Source organism: Lepeophtheirus salmonis, chromosome 13 (genome assembly GCF_016086655.4).
Source record: "Lepeophtheirus salmonis chromosome 13, UVic_Lsal_1.4, whole genome shotgun sequence".
Classification (NCBI taxonomy): domain Eukaryota; kingdom Metazoa; phylum Arthropoda; class Copepoda; order Siphonostomatoida; family Caligidae; genus Lepeophtheirus; species Lepeophtheirus salmonis.
The window spans coordinates 41353628-41376906 of NC_052143.2; the positions used below are offsets into that span (position 1 = coordinate 41353628).

The 23279-nt window shown below is 31.1% G+C and overlaps 1 protein-coding gene across 1 annotated transcript in view; it reads right to left on the bottom strand.

Annotated features, from left to right (window-relative positions):
* Nucleotides 1-23279, bottom strand: part of LOC121128523 (uncharacterized) — a 148532-nt gene that overhangs the window by 59683 nt on the left and 65570 nt on the right. Inside the window, exons 3-4 of the mRNA XM_040724107.2 lie at nucleotides 15235-15464; nucleotides 14412-14976 (exon numbers count right to left, since the gene is read on the bottom strand). Of these exons, the coding sequence (XP_040580041.1) occupies nucleotides 14412-14976; nucleotides 15235-15464 (795 nt within the window). The remainder of the gene's footprint in view (nucleotides 1-14411; nucleotides 14977-15234; nucleotides 15465-23279) is intronic.

Consider the following 23279-nt stretch of genomic DNA (forward strand, 5'->3'; position numbering starts at 1 on the left):
ATCTGATGAAACATCATGACAATCAAGCTGGTATTCTTCTAAAAATCCTTCAAATTATCAGGATTTCCACGTTGATTTTCAATATCTTATTTTCTCCTACCGAAAGGTCATATTTTTTACAAGTCTAGCATTAAGAATGGAAGGAAAATCCTTTAAAAGACATTGATATAACTAAAAATTAATGGCAATTTTCAATCTTTCTTTGGCTATTTGCTCTAAAAAATAAAAGAAGATAATTCTTATTTCTTATAAAGTACAACTTTTGGACCGGAAATTTGTACGCAGTTAACCTTTTAAAAACTGTTATATCGCTCCGAATGTATGGATACAAGTCTAAAAATGAGCTTTCAAGCCAGTTTTCGCGTGTAGTCTGTATTACATATCACAGCAACAAAAAATGTATATTAGTAAGTGGAAAAGCCAAGAGTTTATTGGCAAAGTTAATAATCAAACTTCTTAAATTAAAATAAACTTTTAATTATTTTAATAATTAAATTCCACTTTTTTCATACACACATAACTTGTTTTGTGTTTAATATGTGAAATAAGTGTAACAAAGTATTTTTTATATGCCAAATGGTCCATTAAAATCTGAACCCTTTGAATTTTAAACTTCAAAAATGATACTGTTTATTAATTAACAATAGAATTTGAACAAAATTAATTTCATTAATAGTTACATTATTAACGAATTGTAAATGTTTGAATGCATGTAAATAAAGGACAAGAACAAAAGATTCCTTTTTATAAAATACATTTTAGAAAGTTAGCTTAATCATGTATGTACGTGTTAGAGCAGTTCCTTGTTCTTGAACATAGAAACAAAAACTACTGCAATAAAAAGCATATTAGAACTGTATAATACACGGTTGAGCTTATCTGGTGGTACACATTTTATTAATCTTAATTTTTCAAGAGTAAAATTTAAACGAGAGGTTTTATGAGGATATTTATTTTACAAAATATTGTTTTGGACATTTTTTATTCAACATGTGAGACCTGAGCTCTAATAATTGCCTCAATATGAGGTCTAAATCCCTTACAGACCTTGACTATGTAGTCAGACTTGAGCTTGGTCCACTCCTTCTTGATGGAAGCCTCTATAGACTGGATACTCTTTTGAGTATTCTGTGAGACACCCTCCAATGAGCTCACGCCTGGAGAGGAGGGTGACTACATGTTGAGGGCTCAAAAGTCTGGAAAATTGTATCTCAAGAAGGCCTGGGTCTTAGCGGTTTGAGGACAAGGAGGCTGTCTTGAGCAAAAACAAAGTTAACTTTTATCTGGCCCAAGGTAGCACTTTCTTATGCAGAAGTTCGATGTAAGCATCTGCTGTTTGAGTTGCTCTTTCCTCCCCACAAAAATAGGAGGGCAGAATTTGCCTTTGCTGTCCACAACGCATGCTACCATTTTTCGTGGTTAATAAGTCCCTGGCACTATAAACAGTTGTAAGCCTGCACCTGAGCACCCTGGATATGGCCATGGGGGATACGTCTCGTGAGAGAAGCTTCAAAATGTCACCCCTTTGTTATTCTATTTTACTCCTTCTCGTTTTTGTTTTTAATTGAGTCGAAACTTTAAATAAAGAATCTTGAGTCACAAAACTATCAATCACCTAGTTTGAAGACAATTGATGAATACATTTCCAATTTATTAAAATTACATGCAAGGCTAGATAAGATCAACACTATATAATGCAGATTATTGTGACACAAATCAATGATTTTTGTTAACTTTCATGACGATATTATATAAAACTCTTTTTCAGGTGTAAATGTATTTTTTTGGAAGAAACAATATTTTTTTAATATTACATGCAATTTCTTGTAGTCAGTAGTCTATAATAATAATGAATCTTATTGATTATATGAATGGGCTACAATAAAATACATTGAAAGCAAAAAGCAAAAAAATCAAACATTAAAACCTCTAATGATTAATTCTTTATAACAATATTATTTAGTCAAATTTTCTTTATTTCAAGTACGAATATTTAAAACTGTTGTCATTGTCTCTAGCTACAAGGACAGTTGTAGAATAGCTACTAACTATTTTATGTCATTTTGTAATAAATTCAAATAACAAGTCACGGTGTCTGCTTTTTATATCGAAGATTTTTTCAGCGAGGCTCCATATAGCGAAGTTTTTTTATATCGAAATTTAGTTGGAAGGGATTCTTTACAGCTAAGATCGTTTATGCGAGGATTTAATAATTTATATAAAAACAGAACAATACCAATGAGGATTGCTGACTAATGACGTTATTTAATAAGAAAATTTAAAATTATATTTTTACATGAACATCTACATATTTTTAATTTTGTCCTCGGTTTTATCCATACTTCTACTCGTCATCGAATCCATGTTTTGGGATTTAAGGAATTCATATTTCTGATAATAAATTGAAGTTCATTCGTCTCCTGGATCACTTGTCATTCAATAATTTCAAAATGACCCTCTCCTCTGAGTCTCTAACTCTGTATTCCAATCTATAATCACGACAATATCTTCATTGTACTAAAAGAAATGATACATTTAAATCCCTTGAGGTCCTTCAACATTGTAGTGAAGTATATGAGTTAACGTCAAGGAAGTGGATCACTTGCAGTTCCTCACAGTGGTGAAGAATGAGCGAGACTTATGTTTCGTATGAGTCGAAAGTCAAAGAAGATGATCACTTGCGGTTCCTCGTAGTGATAGTGGTTAGGAATGAGGGCCACTTATTTTTCATATGAGTTACATGAATCAAATCAATGGAATCAGAAAATCAGAAATGGAATCCTTATTTTGTAATAGCTCTTGAAACTTGTTTCAATCATTCAATCCAAGACAAAATATCGTCAATTTATTGGTATTTTATTGACTATGAACATAATTATCACAGATATCAAATCATAGCAGTTCATCATTATAAAGTCTTCTAGCTCTGATATACAGGGTGTCCACGATAAATTGGAACTACTTTAAACTTCATCCAGATCCATAATGTGGATATTCGGGGTTAAATCATACTAATATAAAAGGTTGCGTGAACAATACACTATAACTTCCACCACAATTGTTTTGACAACAAACAATAGTCATGGAGGAAGAATCATCTTCTTCTCCGACGAGAAGAACTGGACTGTCAGCAGAAGCTACAACGTCCAGAATGACAGGTGGCTTGCCAAGGAGAGAGAAGAGGTCCATGCAGTCTTCACCACAAAGTTCCCGGCCTCCGTGGTGACCCTGGGTGTCATCTGCAGCACCGGTGAGGTGATGCCTCCTTTCTTCTTCAATCCCAAGGAAAGGGTTAACGCGATAAGGTACTGCAAAGTCATGGAGGAGTTCGTCATCCCCTGGATGACGGATACGGCCGCTGGGAGGGAGTTCATATTCCAACAAGACTCAGCGCCCGCACACATCGCCATGAGGACCACTAACCTCTTTAACTCCCACGACATCACTTTCATGGATCGCAACACCTGGCCCTCAAACTCACCCGACCTCAATCTGTGTGATTACTACTGGTAGGGGAAGTTGGAGAGGGAGGTGTGTAAGGTCAGCCACAAGAGCATCGCGGCCCTGAATGGCTCCATTACGAGGGAGTGGAATGCTGTCGATTCCGTGGAAGTCATCAGGGCATACAAATCCTTTAGGGGCAGGATGGAGAAGATGGTGGCTGCTGAGGGAGGACATGTTGAATAAATTTATTGTTTAATATTATGTCTAACTTTTTCATATTAACAAATACACTCCAAATTCCATTTTTATCATGCAAGTTGAATTCTAAGATAGTTCCAATTTATCGTGGACACCCTGTATTTCATTTCCAAGGAGCTTATTTGTCTTCTTCTTCACGCAAAATTTACAACCCTATTTTTATTTGATTACATTATTTATAAAATGGTTTTGACGGAAATGCCAATTTTTATTTAGATCCTACACAATTTAATTTTTAAATCCAAATTATTATTAAATTAATTAATTTCTGAAAATTGTTTCGATATATTGAAATAACGAATGTCAGTTCATTTTTTATTATTACTGTAGCACTAACCAAGTTTCTTTGATTTTGATTTATTTTTTCATTATATTTATATTTGAATTATATCTGGAGCAGTACAATAATGTAAGCTGTAATTTTGTATGTAATAATACCTCTTCATATCCTCATGCTCAAAGATTAAGGATCTACCTACGACAAATTTAGTCTAATAATTAATAACTCACGTTTTCTTGACAACTTTCTTAATAAAATATGACATGTACATATACAGTAGGTTTACTTACTGCACACTATTTGAATCGTAAGAACGAATGTGACGTAACTGCTCACTTGATCATAGAGAATGATGATGGTCTAATTATTTTCAATTTCCTAGCTCTGACGGAACAACTAATTAGTTATAGAACGGTAAAGTTCAAAGCAACCACATAAAATAAAAGTAGCTATATAGAGTTTCGCTATAAAAATCAGGATGAAAAAATCCTCTCTGAAAAAAAAGCGCGCTCAAATAGATTCGGGAAAAAAATTCGCTGTAACGTATAACATACCAGACATATGTTGGTATGTTGTGGTCCATTTTGGAGTGTCGTCGTCAAACCCGCTTCAGGTAATTGAGCGGAAACCAAAAAGTGTTGCAATTGTCCCCAATCTCCCCTAATAATATATAGTTTTGACATCAAAAGCGGAATGACTGGTGGAGTTTTGATTTTGGTGAAGAAAACTCTATGTTCTTAACTAATTTAATCCGACACAGGAGACAATTTTGTCAAATTAGTTGTAACTATATCTGACAAAATCATAAAAGTATACACAATATTTGGTCCCAACAAGAATCTAAATAATTTCTTAACATACATTATCTCGGACTAGAGGGACGAAAATAATATAATTTTTCGAGACATGAATAGGGATTCACTCAATTATAATGGTTTGTAGAGTTTAAGGAAAAACTTTAAGGACTTGGAAAAAAGTATCAATAATCTCGGGCCTTGAATACGTTGGTCTATTTCTTAGAGAAAATAAACCTGATATGACTTATGCAAATAATTTACGAACGGTGAAAACATCAAAAGTAGACGTGACTACATTTAATTGTATTCCAACATTTCGAAACATTAGGTTGACGTTAAGACACTTCCTCTTTTCATAGTCGACCATATACCCATCATATCATATTTGTCTTTTGCTAGAACATCATTAAAATCCCTTTGAAAATTATACGTTTCTCTAGTAGAGGATAACTCTACTTGCTAAGAAATATGTAACGTGATTAATGAATTCAGATACCTACACTACAATAGTAGTTTTTGCATGGCACTTCAACAGGTTGAGACACACGCCCAAAAAATCATAAGGGAAAAGGGAAAGATCAAAGCGTTTCAGAGAAGAAAAAAAACCGGTTAGACGAACTCCTGAAGTTAAAAGACAGACAAAAGAGTAGAACTGATGTGAATGAAGAGATAGAAAAAGTTATTCAGGTTCAAAATTAAGGACGTGCATCGGGATGAGGTCCGGAGTAATAGAAAGATATTCAAAACGTCTCCCTTATACTCCAGCCATGGAATCAATTATTCAAAGCTCCAGGAAAAAGGTAAACCTGAGACTCAGTAACGGGGAAATAACTGACGATCCAAACAAGCTGCAGAAGAAATAAATATCTTTTATTCTAACCTCTATAAGTAGAAAGACTGTAAAAAAACAAAAAAACTGGCTTTTTCGGCCTTAAGTGGAGAGTAGAGAAACAAAAACTGCAAATGGTCGACATTATTGATGACCAATGCTCATATCATTCCGATAAAACTTAAGAAGAATATAAAATCCTATAACTGAAAAAAAATAAAAATAAATAACAATAATCTCATGCATACGGAATTATTTCAAATTAGTTTAAAACACTAGGTTCTTCTGGTTTACTCTTTGAATTTTACAAGAAGTTGAATACAGAACTGTCAACTCTCCTTGAGGCTTCTTTTCGTGATATTTGGATTTTGTGCCCAAATTCATGAGTGAATGGGTCCTGTCCTTAATCCCTAAAAAGAACAAAGATGGACTTGATATATCAAATTACAGGCTGTCATAAATATTTGCTATAAGAGGAGCCTCCAACGTCTTGGATCACTTGCTAGTGAAAATATTGCCCAGAGCTCAAACAAACTCTTCCGAAAGCCTTCACAAGTCAAAAGTAGAAATGGTTCTGCTGCTGGATGGCGCCTTCTTCATTATTCATCAATAAATTTTTGAAAGTGATGAAAAATTGTTCCTTCTGTAGCTTGGATAAGGACAACTTCTTTTCATATACTTTATGAATGTCTGAAAGTAAGCCACGTTGTATGCATGAATGTTGGGCTCTTGGATGCATACTTTCAAACATCGATCTTCGAGACTGATTGGTCGTCGAAGTCGTTCCCATCCAATAAAAACTTCAACAAACTCGATCTAATCATTTGAAAAGTTCCTATTTATTCTCTACTCCGCATGGCCTCGATAAGTTAGTTGGAAATTAATTTAATCTTTTGGAGAAGTTTGGGAAAAGGGAATCGTTGTTTTGTCAATGGTTAGACTCAATGATTAACCTATTCCATAGTCCTCTCTCTTACTTAGGGTAAGAGGATTTAGATAGTTTTGATGTATTTTCTACAACTTATCTAGTTCTCATTATATAGTATTGTATTTTAAAGAAACGATGTTCAGGTGTATAGTTTAAAATCTATTTTTTTCGTTATGTTACAGAATATGTCATTTTAGAAGTGTTTATATAAGTTATTGTTCATTGAAAAAAAGAAAAAAAAAAAAATTAAGAACAGACACTCACAGATCAACACTAATAATTTTTTAGTAGAAAAAGAAGGTCGGAGAAGTTGGAAATGTAAGCAGACTGAAAGACATGGAATTGTTAATGATTTACTAATTTTGGTTCATTATGCCTTTCATAATGATGCTTAATTGAAAATAATGATCATTATTCACAATGTATATAAATATAATGTATTTACATTCATATTTGTAAATAAGTATGCAATATGGATAAACATAATGCAGCTAAATACTCATTGGGAATTTAACTACAGGGAGTTTTACATAAAAATAAATTAAATCTTTCGAATTTTGAAATTAAATCACCAAAATATGAAATGATTAATTATATATGAAATTGCAAGAGTGTAGAAGAAAAGCAAATTACATTTACAGGGTCATACAATTAATAAAGATATCTTTATTATTGTGTGACAAATATGTAGGCATAAAAATGGTTTTATAATTTTTGACGTACTGCGTAAATTTAAAAGAGTAATATATTGTAAATAATACATCATTAGATTTGGGATAAAATATGTACAATATATCGTAGGCTGGAAAAAGTGTTGTTTCTGTAATTATTTAGGACCGAGGATTGTAATTCATTTCAGTCCTACTTTTCATTCCTTAAAGAAGGTAAAATCGATCCCTCGTTTTCTGATTTTTTTCCAATTATATTATAGCATACATTATATAACCAAATAACATATATATTCGTATTATAATGAAATATAATAGTTTTGCAAGATATGTGCAATAATCTTACTACATATTTCATACATCTTAATTAGCTTAATAAACCATCGATATTCTTATGCAAAATTCGAAGAACCGACAGTTAAAGAATCATGGGCGTCCTCAGATGGTGTACTAGAGGGGAAATAGCTCCTTCCAAATTAAGGAATTTTTAAATTGTTTTCCGAAAAAAATATTTTTTCTCAATACCTATGGATTTTTGAATTTTTTTTTTTAAATATAATTTTCTGTGAATACCTATGGATTTTGAAATTTTTCTCAAGCATTTTTATTTTTGGATTTTTTTTTCAAATTTTTTCCAAAAACCAAGCCCCCTCCCCCCAAAATAGATATATGTTTATATAATCCAATGGACGCTACTAGGAACGGTCCAAAGGATCGACTATCTAAAACACCGTTCCCAATGATTGACGCTCCTAATTACCTCTTAAAGACCGGTCCTAAAACTGGACTAGACCGAATAAATGAGGACTGACACAACCCTAATTAGGTAGATGCAACACTAGCTGGGAGCAATATTGTTACTCCTTAACAAATAGATGATTTTTAAAATTGTTAATTTTATACCACGTTAATAAGCCAATGGTCAACATCAAAGTATCTAACAATAGAATCTTATATGCTCTTCGATTTTCCGAATGATTGAAATGGCTTCCATAGAGAGGAAGGATCAATATTGTTACAAGCCCCACTTGTAACACTGTTCCTTCCATTGTACCTACTCTATGGATACATAGATGAAAGCTGAGTATCCTTGCTAATTGAACCACATGAGGCTTTTATTTATTTTTTTCTTGAGGCGTTTTGCTATTCATCTGACTGACTATGACATAACAAACTTCCTTATTTATTTCTTACATCACATCCTTAATTAGGAATGGAGGGGAATAACGTCCAGTTAAAAGAAATTTTATTCTTCTAAGCCAGTATTTTTTCAAAGCAACTCCCCTCGCGTTGTACTTAGAGGAACTGTATAAATAGGCTTATGGTATCGTATATTCATTTTGGTCATAATGGACGTACAAGTAGATTTTGATATTTTCTCAGATAATACGCAGTATACAATATTTTGGAAATATTATTATAAATTATTATTCAATGGCTTTAATATATTGGGGATGAACAAAATGCTTAAGACATTAGGACGGACGTTACTCTGGGTAGTATGTCGTTATCACATTGGTGAGGTGATCCTGAAATATATATTTAAAGAATAGAAAATAGAATCGTTGAAATCAACAATTTTCGAAACATTTTCAAAAGTGTGAGCTACTTCTTTGATCTAAGTTCATGTTCTGATGAAATTAAGACTGTGGCACAAGAAAGAAGAAATAAAGCACTTCCGTTGGTCCAAATTCTACACTAACTGTGTGATGCTTACAATGTATTATCTGAACTGTGCATGTTGTATTTCGATAGTCTCAGCAACCAGTATTCTAGCCTCAAGCGTCTTGGTACAGTGCACAAGGCCCATTGGATGGCAAAACTGCTGTATTCAATCAAAATTCTTCCTTTACAACAAACAATCTTATCTTTTTCACCTGGAATCATTTATACCAATTATCATGGTGAGAAGTGGATGCTCGTTGGAATGATTTGTGTTCAAGAAATACTTGCAAAATATGGAAATAAAACCAACCGTGTCTAAGAGTGTCATATCTTCTCTATCTCGTCATCTGTGGTATTTAACCGCAGAAAGGAGACCACTTGCTCTCATGAGTGATTTAACTCCATCGAGTGAGCGACACAATATGACGAAGAGGCTCATAGTAATGAAATATGAACTCGGTGACAGACAGGACATACAAACATAGTATATATACTTTGGTACAGATTTTGAGAAACCACGTTTTCCAATTAACATAACACAGTCTACGACACTTGCAGATTTAGTTTCATGCTACTCCTAGATCATTTTTACACTGCTGTGCTTAGAGACTAATTTCCTGAACAAAAAAGTCACAGAGTTGATAAATTTGTCGTCTTAAATGTATTCCAAATCAATGCCATTAACGTAATTAATGAAATTGCAGAAAGAGGCATAAATGTAAGGTTGGACTTTACGGGTGCTACTTAATTAGAATATCATTTCCAGAATATTTACAAGTAGTAGAAACAGATAGAAAGAAGAGACCAAACCTATGTAAGATAAAGCTAATGTAATAGAGAGTACACATAAGTACCTATGAAGATTATGTTTACGTTAGATTTGTTTATATCGGACTTTGACCATAAAAACAAAACAAAATTATAGTATTTTTTAATTAAACCTGGAAAACAAATAATACTATTTGATATATTAAGTACAGGTGTGCACGTCTAAAACTGAACACTCCTTTAAATTTTACGCCATGCACATATTCGTTATTTTATTGAGTTAAAACCGGTTACTTCGAGGCAAGGGTCTTGACTAGTTATACAAAAAACTCCAGCAAAATCTAAATAGCAACAGTTAAACCACAGCCGATAATATGGAGAGACGTAGAGTTTCAATTTTGGAACTTTCCGCGCGGGGAAAAACTCCCACTGAAATTGCCAAGGTTCTGAACTGCAGCTGCACCACAATTCACACTGTGGTAGCCAAAGGGACTCCCACAATATCTAAGTCAAGGCCTCGAAGGTCGGACGAAATGGTTGCTGTCGTAAAAAAGTCTGTCGAGGACAAGAGAGGCAAGGTCACATTCAGCGGCCTCTCCAGGGAGTTCAACAGCAGAAGGACCATGGACCGGCTAGTTAAGAAAGATCTTGGCCTTAAGGTCTACAAGATAACCCCTCGTCAAGCCCTCAAGCCTGTAGCATTTCTTGGGAGAATACAAACAAACTTTCAGCCAGATGGGTATATTTCTTACTGTATGGAATTCGATTGAATCGAGAAAGTGGAGTTATTTTCAAAAAATGGACGAAAAATAATTTTGTGTCTCGATGAAACATTACTTAATGAAAGGCAAAACGCTTCAAAAGGCTAAAAAGAAGCTTAATAAACATTATGGGGACTCTGCACCTACGATTAGAGCAGTTTATAAGTGGTTTCAAAATTTTCAGAGTGGTGACCATATGGGCACAAGGGATGCTGAACATTCTGGAGACCCTATTGCGGTTACTACTCCAGAAATTATTGATAAATCCATGATATGGCGATAGATGACAGAAGAGTGAAGGTGCGTGAGATTGCTAGTGCTGTGTACATCTCGAGTTGGAAAACTATTTCCATTAATTTTGTGACCACAACTGTTGAAGTGTGAGTTTGTTCATTGTCGTGATAGAAAATAACTTTTTGTGGGGTAATCTGATGCGTTTTTCTTACAGTTTGGTTTTCAAACAGTCCAATAACAATGAATAATATGTACATGTAATAGTTTTACCCATTTCCATATAGCCGATGAGGATTCTTCCTTGAGAATCAAAAGATAGTCACAATAATCTTTCCGGACGATTCCTCGATTCAAACGAATGCCAGAAAAAAAGAAATAGATTGATCTGACTGAAAGTTGGTGTATGTTCTTCCAAGAGACACTACTAACTAAACATGACCTCAATACGGGCCAAACTTTGCACAGACTTTTCAAAAGACCCTTGTATATGGATATGACTCACATATGATAATTATATATATAACAAAATCTCAAAAGATCGCCGGGATCCCCATAGTAGCTGGTCAATTAATTAGCATATATCCAGTAGTATTTAGATGTAAGGATAAATATTTGATTTGGATACTTTTTTTTTTTGAAATTATTGGATTCCATCTTAAAAAATTAAATGAACATATTCATATATGTTCATTTTCTACTTGTATTAATAAATATTCAAGAAAAATATCAAAAAAACTATTATAATTTCTATTATTTGTAATAATTATAGAAGCAATGTGGATGTTGACCAATATTAAATCACAAATAACCAAATTTTAGCCTACCCTTACTCATTGGACCTTTGCAACGTTTTAACACAGGGTAGACCTAACAAGGGGAAGTCCATTTATCACAAGCTTTTGTTAGCTGATTCTTTAAAGAATAGATAGAAACTGGATCAATATGACAGAAAAAATTATTTACATGACAGATATATGTACATTAGTTTTAGCTTTCATGAGTCCCCAGGCTTGAACAGCAGAGGCAATAATGACCTGTTCTTTCAACTAATTCTCCTTCCATTGACAGTTTTTTTGGTATTCTAGACAGTAGTACCCGTTTTATATTAAGAAAAGCTATCCGAAATGTCAGGTTCATATACTTTTTTCAATTTTAAACTACTTTATTACCTTAGAAAATAGAATATCTTTGAAACCGTCTCTAAAATTTTGTTAACAATAAGATCTATCCTATGAAAACAATATATCATTATAAAATTATTATACTCACGCTAATGGTGAGAGGCAAATTTTGTAACCACATAATTTCAAAATGAAATTAAACTGTGAAAAATGAATAAAAATTGATTCTGAGCAACATCAACGATGACAAGAAACATTTCCAATAGAAATTTAATATGTAGGTAGACCTTACCCTTCGCGAAATATTTGCCTTTTCTTGTAAGACATAATTTACATTTGAACAACACTCTCGAGCAATGCGGTACCCCAGTAAATAATATTAAGTAAAGATAAACAAATTAAACAAAAATTAATTAATAAATGTTCCAGCCTGATTGAAAAATAATAATAATAATTAAACATATGTAGTGGTAAATTAATTAACCTATCGACTGGACTGGGCTAATGGAATTTATTATTTATAAGAAAACGAATAAATAATTAATCGGCCGATTAACAACTTCATTATGTACTGCGTATATCCATATTTCTTTAATAGACAATATTTCCACAAAGTAACTTTTAACATTGATATTGCTTCTACATATTATATTCAAAATGATCTACAAATATCTCATACAAATAACACATATATTAAAACAGAACATTAAATTCCTTCCAGCAAAAAACAAACAAACTATTATTGGATTCTTAATCTCTACTTACGAGGTATTTAGATATCTAGATCAATTAACCAATACATAACATTATAATAATTAGAAGACTGAAGAGATAGTTGGCATGTCAACTAACCTTCCGGAAATGATGGCCTCCAGGTGACGGCTGAAGGCGGATGTAGTCCACTGTCATGGCATTCCAGTGCAAGTTGACAGTCACTTTGAGGTGTTTGAATAACGGACACTACAGGGCTTTTTGGTGCATGTCGAGGGGTTGGAATCAGGGCTGTAGGTGTGCCAAAAGTGTCAAAAAAGAGTTCAAAAGAACTCAAGAGATTCAAACAAAAAAGTAATTGCAACGGAGGAGATGGGGTTCTTTCATTACTGGTGCCAAAAGTGGCCTATCTAAAGAAAAAAGTGGTTCTTTCCACTCACTGTTTTATGGCTTTGGGGACAGTCCGGTGTGAAGGCCCGATATCTATTGCATGGGCCCTCATGTACGGAGGAAATTAGCCCAAGATATTTCTTTTAACTCCTCCGGATCCTGTTTCGCTTTTTCGACAGAGCCTTTCTTCCTTTCCAATGTTCCGGAATTGCGGACGACGTAGACAGTGGTCCTGCAGACGCCAACTGCTTGGAGTGTGCGAATGGAAATTCGACAATCACGCTCAAGTGCCATTTTCTCAACTTGTACGTAAGCTAAAGAGCTCAAGTATGCTTTGTTTTGTAATTAATTGTTTATACTTCAATATATTGAAATATGAATTAATTTCTATCACTCAACCTTAATTAATTATTGAGTTAGTAAGTTTTCCGACTTTAATGGACAACCCGGTATTACTCAGCTAATAAAATTGTTATAGAGATTTGAGTTTTTTCTAGCTTAGTTCAAAAGAATAAGTAACTTAAAGTACTCATTTCATATCACAGTTATTGTGCTTTCGCTGTAGTATCTATTTTATTATTACCGATTTTTTATTAGCTCTGGGCCATGTTGGAAATGTAGTAATTATCAATATTTAATAATAGAAAATATTGGTGTTTATCGGTATAGTTTAAACAACATATAATTAAAATTTTGAATTTGGCATTTACTTGTTTTAAACTTAATTTAGAATAATTTCAATAATTTATTCAATTAACTCTCTGAAATTGCCCTCCCTACTATTACTATTTTATTTACATACGAGTATATCTGAACCATTCTATTCCACTGATGTACTTATTGATGATAAAACACTATTTTCGAAAAAACAATACATATATTTGATGATGAAAAATATCGCAGCACTATTTAAATATGATTCCTATTCATTTTACTGAATTGTAATGATTCATAGTTCATTAATCAAGATTTAATTCATTTCCCACTCGTTTTTTTTTCATTATACATTTATTATTTTTCTAATATATCACCATTTTTGGGTGGTTGTCATGATTCTTGTTAGACCGTGTCAAATTTGAGCTAACTGTTGAATCATTTTCATAATGAAATTAACCAATTAGTTATTATTAATGAACGCTTAATTATTGCAATTTTTGATCATTGAGTACATTCTGTACAAAATATTACTATTTTCAAGACTTTATCAAATACATGTCTCTCTTTATAGGACGGGATATTATTAATACACACGTTCATTCTGAGAAAAACCATTTAACAATATATAATTCTTTCTGGGAACTCTTTTGAAGCTTGAGCATTTTGATTATGATTCCCTATTAATATTTTCTGCGTTTTATAAAAAATTAAACTTATAAATAAGAAAATATTTGCTACTTTATATGTGTAAAAACAATTAAAATTTAAATTTAAACAGAATACGAAAGAAGGAATTGTTTTTGATTTTAATTGCGAAAATTCCTAATGTTCTCGAAGTAAAGACAAAATACTTGTTGTATTTTCATAGAATAAAAAAATATATTTGATCCCTTGATTTACCTTATTTTTGATGCCAAAAATGAAGCCTGAGCAAACAGGATTGATCATCAGTAGAACGAGGCATCCTCTGGGAATGAAATTATAGGAGCTAAGGAGTTTATTTCCCGACCAAGACTCATATAGTGTCATTGTTACAAATGGAAGATAGAAGAAAAGGAGAGAGCCAACGAGTTGACTTAGAGTAATAATGGCGTTCAATCCCTGAAACCTTTTGAGAGCAATGTTCTGTCGCTCTCGTGCCTTTGCTCCTTCCACGTTATGATGAGCAGATAATGTCATACCAAAGAGGGCATTAGCAATGCGGAATTGATGATATTTGGCGATGTTAACGATGCGAAGATTACAAGCAACAATTATAAAAATGGGTAGGAGGATCCCGAGAACAAGGTACAATGTGGCGATGATTCCATTGAGATGAAACTCTGGTGAACAGGTACCAAGAGACTCTCTATAAGCCATGATGGGTAAAATTATTGTGATGGGCAGTAGATTGGTGGATAGAACCCAAACCCATATGAATATCAGAAAATAAACGACTCGTGTTGAATTAATCAATGCAGCATATCTGTATGGGTAAAGGAAAAAGCAAACTTAGATTAATAATGGGTTGAAATTGGATTATCTAAAATATGAGGAATAAAATCCTCTTGATATGTATTGTTAACATTTCAAACAACAGGTAAGTAAAAATAAATTATTTATATGTGAATGAATTTGTGTTGATCTTTCATTGAAGTTTGATATATTTATGTATGAAAACAAATATTAATTATATCTCATGAAATTAAAACCTTAATCTTTCTGTTTAAACGTATACATTTACCTTAAAGGATATGCAATGGACACGAACCGATCCATGTGTATTCCCAGAATGTTCCAAACAAGAAGAGGATGAATAATAAACTCTAGAAAGCCTTGGAAATAACAGAGGACGTCTCCTGAATATGAACTTCCGAGGAAGAGATTAGGAGATTGTAAGCAGAGAAATGTAAAGGTTAACAAGGAGTTCAGAGAACAGAGATGTAAAAGAAGGATATTACTTGGTCCACTAACCTAAATTTGAGAAACAAAAATAGTTTATTAGAATTGATTCTCAAACTATGATTTTTCACATATTTTGGAATGAAAATTATGAGAACAACGTTTAAGAATTTTATTTGTACATTTTAAACCGTCAAATAAAAAATCAAATAAAAAAAAATCTGATTATTCTACGGATCTCAATTTACCTTTTGAGTTCTTGGAAAGTTTTAAATATACAAATGTATGCTGGTCAGTTTATGAGAGAAGTTTTCATTCAATAGAATGTTTTACATAAGACATCAAAAGTATGTAGGGACAAATAAAACAACAAAAGATTTGTGTATTGTATTTGCCTCTAAGATAAAAATTTATATCTTCTATTGTTTTCTCAAAACAGAATGCGTAGCTATATGAAGAAAAAAAAAAGTTCGTAATTTGTCTTTAGACTCGAGTTTGTTTCTTCTTTTTCCTATGCTTATAAGGATATTAGTTAAAAAGTTATTTGAGGGTTTGTTAGAGACTGGTACTTCGTATCTTTGAATGTGTTTTGCTGATTGTTTTTTATATATAAAAAGTTTCTATATCTTAATAAATCTTATCTCTCTTAATATAAGGACTTTCTAACGACTAACTTATGTGCTTTGTTCGTTCCTTGTAAGGTAGGATTCTTATAATGAAATAATTCAGATGATTTCAAAGTCCTTTGAGAGATTTGTTAGAACTACCACAAATTTATATACAAATCAATTAAAAAACATGCATTAGTCTTACTAGAGTTGAAATAGGAAGTGATTGGTGGTATAGAGACTCTAAAAGGAAAGAGGCGAAAAATATGATAATTCTGATAGTTTCAATACTATTTACTATTTTTATTTTGTAAATGTTAGGCATGGAATTTTTGTAGAGAAATATTACAGTTTCATTCTCCTTGCACTCTAGAAACAATCCCTCTCAAAATGGACTCTCAATAGAAAAAGGAAAAAATACATAAATGGTAGCTCGCCTACTATATTTTTTATGCCACCAACTGTTTGTTATTATTTCGATATTAAATATTGTTAACATTCAATTGATATTTTATCAATACAAAAATCAACGATCAAGTATGTAATGACACTGATTTTAAACAAACAAACTAAAAAAAAGAAGATCAACTAATGTAGAAATAAAAATAATTTTGTAATATCATTTTGAATTTATAAAACGTGGAGTCAGCTATTTAAATCATTCAAAAGTAGAATAATGAAAAGAGCTAAAAAAAAACTGCATTGATTCGATATTTTCTATAACAAAAAACGATTCATGAAAACGACCAGTCATTACAATTATATTTAGTGTTCGAGGTTGCATTAATGGATGAATATAATTATTAACATGTTTTTATTTAATCACTATCTTGTCGTTTATTTCAAATTTATCAGTACAAATTTTTGTTCCATAATGCACCTATGGTTTGTTTGCTGATATATTATGTAAAAAAATTAAGAAGCGCTGTTCATTAGTTTTGCGGGATTGAATGATGAGTATTTTTCTATAATTATTTATGAGAATATTTGATATATTTTACCAACTTTTTTAATTCCTTAATTATAACCCAATCAAGCTCAACTTGATCGATAGGTAGACGAACTAAAGAGATACATTATGTGAAACTAATAAATATGCAATTTAATAGCTATAAGTATTAAATATTTGAAAAGCTTGTTTTGAAAACATATATATTCTCTTTTCGGTTTTCTATACTACTAAAAAATATCTGAGCTCAACTTAAAATCAATTAAATGTTTCATCAATAGATTCAGAGAAATTGAAATTAAGTGTGTTCAACATTTTCAATACAGAAAATTATCATGAGTATATGTTTCATATATTAAGCTACGACTTTTTTTCTGAAATAATTTGTATCCTTTCATTGTATATAAACATTAAATAAGTACTTTTCGACAACTTTTACAATAAAAAAAAATCCTGCTGTTGTTTTTATTTGGAAAAAAAATCCTTCAAAAATAAAGCGAAGATGAGGTGCAGGGGTCAAAGGATCCTTTTAACATATAGTTAATTAGAACAAACTTGAACCGAATAATATGATAACAGTATTGAGGACTTATTCCGTAAAAAATATAAATAATACCGTAATAAATGAGCGTTTAAGAAAATTAAAGGTCAAGACTCGAAAAATTTCAGAATCATTAATAGCCCTTTGAAAAGTTACTCTTCAGGTTTTGGTAGCCCCAAAGGAACTAGCCATTTTTTGTTTGTTTTTGCCTGTTTTTATGTCCTGCCTCCACTCTCGAATCCTAACCTTCGAGCTGCAATCATGGCATTGTTGTACTTCATGGGCATTACCTTCATTGTCGTAAGGTGACAATCTGTTAGCAGCTCGGGTGGGGGATTAAATTGTTTTGAAGGAGGATAAAAAAGAAAAAAATATATTAATTAAACTTATCAAAAATTGGTTTTGAGTTGTCCTTTTGTCATGCAAGTTTTGGGAAACCACTCTGTATTTCTGTGTGATCCTTAAGGACTTTTTAAAATTCAAAATACCTCTCTATAGGAAAATGATTACTCTTTCTTCAGGATCTGCTGATAATATTTAATAGCTAGTGTTCAAAAACTGAGCCTCATATTGATAATTTTATTCTAGCATTAAAACTAGAATAAATAACTAAAAATTATTTCTATAAAAAAATTTATAATAATAAACTTATTATAAAAAAAGCAGCTATTTTTTACAAATGACTAAATTACTCCCTCCGACCCCTCACTTTAATATAGTTTAATATATGCAAAAAAAAAAAAAAATTCTATCGAAAGATTGTAAATTGTTCATTCATATTGTTTCATTTATTGGTTGCAACTTGTACATGTTACTAATTGTACAAAATAAGAGCCTGTACATAAGGGATAAATATAATTAAAATGAAATGACGACGCAAATATGTACATATCGTCTACACACACATATATATATATATATATAGACGACAAACTCTACCAAAACCCCATAACAAAAACATCACTTTTTTATTGCATATCTTTTTCTCACAATTTTTGAAATGATTTAAATGAACTTTTTATAAAAGTTTCTCCTGATTTTCTACTTCATACTAATATTCATCACATGTAATTTTTATAGCAGACTAATAGAACGTTACATTTACTATGTTATTAGAGATTGATTAAAGACTAAGTATGTTGAGTGAAGGTAGAAATGATTATTATTTAATAGTCATATCATTTTGATAATGACTTTTTTAAGCTGAATTCATTTTACAGCACGAGAGAACAAACACTAATAATACTTTCATTAACTGTCTTTTTTTTGTAATAAATTATGTAATATCCTATAATTTAATCAGCTGGCGAATAATATAATTTTTTTAACGAGCATGATTTAAAAATATGGTTTTTTGAAGAAGAAATTTCATATATTGTTAAAGAACTACAATTTATTTCTTATCTTGATTTAACATTTAGACTTAGAACCTCACGTAAGAGTGATTCAATGGGCTTCAAAGTAGAAGAAAAAAATGACAAAATAATATATAGATCTTTATTTTTCTGCCAATTCAGTTACCTACACTGTTATCGGTATTTTGAGACTTTTTCGACAAAAATATATTTACCAAACATGTCGTGAGAGGCAATTTATTTGCAATTACGAGGACGGATTGATATAATATATCTTGACTATGATCACAAAGCCGTCGCCCACGGGGGAGATTTTATTAAATTTTTTTCTATAAAAGGTCATTTCAAATCTCGAAAAAACATGTAATCAACAAACAAATAAAAATTCAACATCTCTCCGCCAACTAAAAATCATAGAAACGACACTGTATGGTCATACTTCAACAAAAAAAATCTATCGTTATATTAAGAGTTAATTTTTGCATCCCTGTTCCCAAGTTATAAATTGCTTTTTTTTTAGTTTACTCTATATATTAATATCTACGTTATAACTAGGTATGTGAGTCGAATTAAAATTACTGAATTGAACCCTTTCTCTCATGATTTAAAAATAGGTGAAATATAAAATTTTCAATTACTTATTTGTAATGCTTTGAGTATAAGAAATATCCCACATGAAAAAAAAAACATATAGTTTTAAATTTTTTTTTAAATTAACACAAAACAAGAATTTCACTTCATAGAACACAATTTTAATTAATATTCTGTTAATAAATAATTTACATACAATTTCCTAGATATAATTATATAAAGGTTATTGATACAAAATCAATTAAAACAATCATGGAACAGGTGGAATACGGTATTTCTGATGCTAAAATGCATGAATATTTATCTTTAAACACATATTAATCCGATAATTCTTGCTGATTATCCTTTTTTTTTGATAATAAAGTTTTGCTCCTGGGCAGCTTTATGAGAGAAAGGGTTAAAGACTTGTTAACATCATGTGCCTATTATGATTTTGGAGGAAGAAAAAAAAAATCCTCCTATAACAAGGGCGTCTGTAGGGTTATATTTATATATATTATTTTTCTTGCAAGGGAAGGGGGGAGCTTGTTTTTTTCTTTGAAAAATCCATTGTCGTTCACTAAAAATTAATTTAAAAAAAAATTAAAATTAAATTTAAAATATTTCAATTTTATTTTTTTGATCTTTATTCATATCATATATATAGATATATTCAAAACATAAAATGAAATAATATGAAATTGCTAGGAGGTATTGCATTGTAGTGAGAAATACATATATATATAATATTACATTTTCTTGTAAAAAACAAAAATTCCTTCGTTCGCTATAGAGGCGCTCTTGTATGTATTAATAACTTTCTACATTTGATAAATAGATGTCAACAAAATCTCAATCTATTTACGAATAAACAAACAAGCAAACAAAAAAAAAAAACCTTACATACAACCATGTTTTTCCTTTTTTATATTTAAATTAACATTAATGCAAGAAAATTATCTATAAATTAAATTCAAATGTCTGTGTGAGTTTAAATTGTACTTTGGCCCCAGTAGTTAGCTAGACTGCGAGTTTGGCGTTTGACCCAGAATGACTTCCTTATCTTGTAAAAAAAGAGTGCCTATATCATAGTATAGACATATTCATAAAACCAACATGAGAATAATTTAAAAAAAATTTACGGTCTTTATTATCTATTTTATTTTAAGCAAAAGAGTTCTTAATTAATTTAAATTTCTTAATGTCCGGGCAACGCCGGGAAAACCTACTCTAGTTATTATTAATCATTGATTTTTCAACTGTCGAAAAAAAAAAAAAAAACCAGATTTAAGATTATAAAAAGAAAAACTGTTGTTGCGTGTGCGCCTTTCCTTCTTCTTTGTTCATTATTTGATATATCATTTGTGCGTTAACAACTCCCTCTAAAAGAAGAATTCTCCCTTATTTATGGTGTAAATTTATTTAAAATCAAAATACAATAAATATAAAGATTATATTTTCCCTGCTCTAATGCTATTTTAAATGTTGAAGGTTGTTCTCCTTTTTATGGCAGTGATTCATTTTCTATAACCCCTCCCCTCCCCTCCTCCCCCCCAAATCATATAACAGAAAACTGATATTAAGAAAGGCTTTTTTTTTTATTTTACAACTATATTTCTACTTATTAATATATAAAATATATTAATTTTACTTTTTTAAAATACTAAATTCAATATTCTTCAATATTATCGTCAAATCCTCAGGTAATAGTGTTCTTGTGCATCTATATTTATATAACATAAATTGTACTTTTGAAGTTATGTACTTTATTTCCTCTTGATATGGGTCGGTATATAAATAAAAAAGATCTTTAGTCACAAGATTCAACTTATAATTGAAAAAAAAAAAAATCATCACTTGGTTTATTATACTAATTTTATGAGTAAACTCGAATAAAAATGTTGGGATGACTCCGGTGATTGTTTACAGTAGAAACATGTTCTTTCTTCCAATGTTTGGTTATATAAACTATCCAATGTTTGTAAGTTAGTAACTACTCTGTACTTCATTCAAAAAAAATGAATAGTCTGTCATCCTGTTAAGCCCTCTAATTATCTCCCCGACCAAAGCATTAAGAAAGTATTAATTCAGTAATACCATATTTCTTGTTGTTGCTTTCTCTGTGTGATCTTTTTTCCTTTAAATTTTTTATCTCTACTTATCATATACCACCTGTATCCTTTTTTTCTCCTTGCGCTCTACAAAGTGTCTATCCATTGCCCCCTCCGATGCTACCATCGAGTCTTTATAAATTTGATTTAGTTGGAACAATATGAAGAATTAAATAGATTATTAGAAGATTCCCTAATTCCTTTAAAAATACTGCAGATTTTCTTAGTAGGGCCATACATCTACTTAAGCAATAAATGGATTATCTAAAACTATTCACTTAATAGTATACATTCTATTTTTTATACTTAATAATATTAAATATTACTTTTTTTCATAATTTAATTAGCGGGGAATTTACCAGGCGTTGTATAGCATGAAACACGTATGCTCAATAACTTTCCAATTCCTCATCTAATTCAATTCCAATATAAGCTATAACTAAGAGTGCCATTTTTGCAAGGAAACCCGGGGGAAACTCGGGAGTGAGACATATGGTGCTAATGAATTAAGACCCTTGTTAATCATCTGTTAGAGGACTGGTATATTATGTATATTTTTGATTGAGCAGCGGGTAAATTTAAAAAAAAATGTTTCATTGCTCTATGGACTCCTTTGTGCGTATCGTTTTTTGTGGATTTCGAGAAGTATAATCTCTTAGTTTTACTTTTCCTCGTTGCCCGATACTCCACCAAAAATCGACTTAAATGCTTAAATACAATGACAAACGATATTGAGAATTAGTAAGGGTGCATAAGGCAATGAAGCATAGTAATTTACTTATAATACAAACGGAGATTTATAAAAGTGCTTCTTATTCCTTTTAATCTACATTTTATCCTTAGTGTTTTTCAGCATACTCCTGAAGCATTCTATCTGATCATATGGAATTCTTTATTTATCTTGATAATACCTTGTTTAGGATTTATTCGTTTATTTAGGAATTTTTAATCGAGGTTTTGTGAATTTTATGAATTATTTTACTTTATAGTCGTTTCGTTGTTTTTCCTTTTGATTTCTTGTATTCTTTTTTCATTCAATGTGATGACTCAAGCCAATGAATACTACAAATATTTGGAGAGCCACCAATATCTAATGTGCAATATCATCGGTGGCTTTAACTTCATTTTAAGGAAAAATTTAGTGACAGGTTTTTTGGTCATTAATGATTCTATACACTATTGTCATTCCTTTATTTTGAGTCACAGGGAATAATGTGGATCTCCAACAAATCTTCAAGATTTTACTACTAAAATTTGATTTTTTTTTTCAATTTAAGTCGATATATGACAGATTATTTCGACCTATGTCTTACATATAGGTTTCCATACAGATGTTTTCGTAGTCTGATGATAAAAATTGGTAAAAAAGATTTTTAGTAGCTTATTTCATACGTTGAATTTAGGGATAGATTTTTGAAGGAGTCTGAAAAATGTACATGTATATGTTTTTATAAAAAAAAATCGAATAATTCCTTAAATAAGATTAAATAGAGTAATGGATATCAAAAGGAAATACTGAAATAGGTTAATTATGTCTAATTTTTAGTCTATACATTATTTCAACATTACAAATATGGAACATATGTATCACAAATCTTATTGAAGTAATATCAACGGCATATTTGTAATGAAAACTTTCAAAATACCGATATAGATCCATATCACTCATTTTTCATATTTGAAAAGAATTGAGATATATTAGAACTTCGAATTGCAAGTATTAGAAGAGACCGATAGCGTAGAAAATCCAACT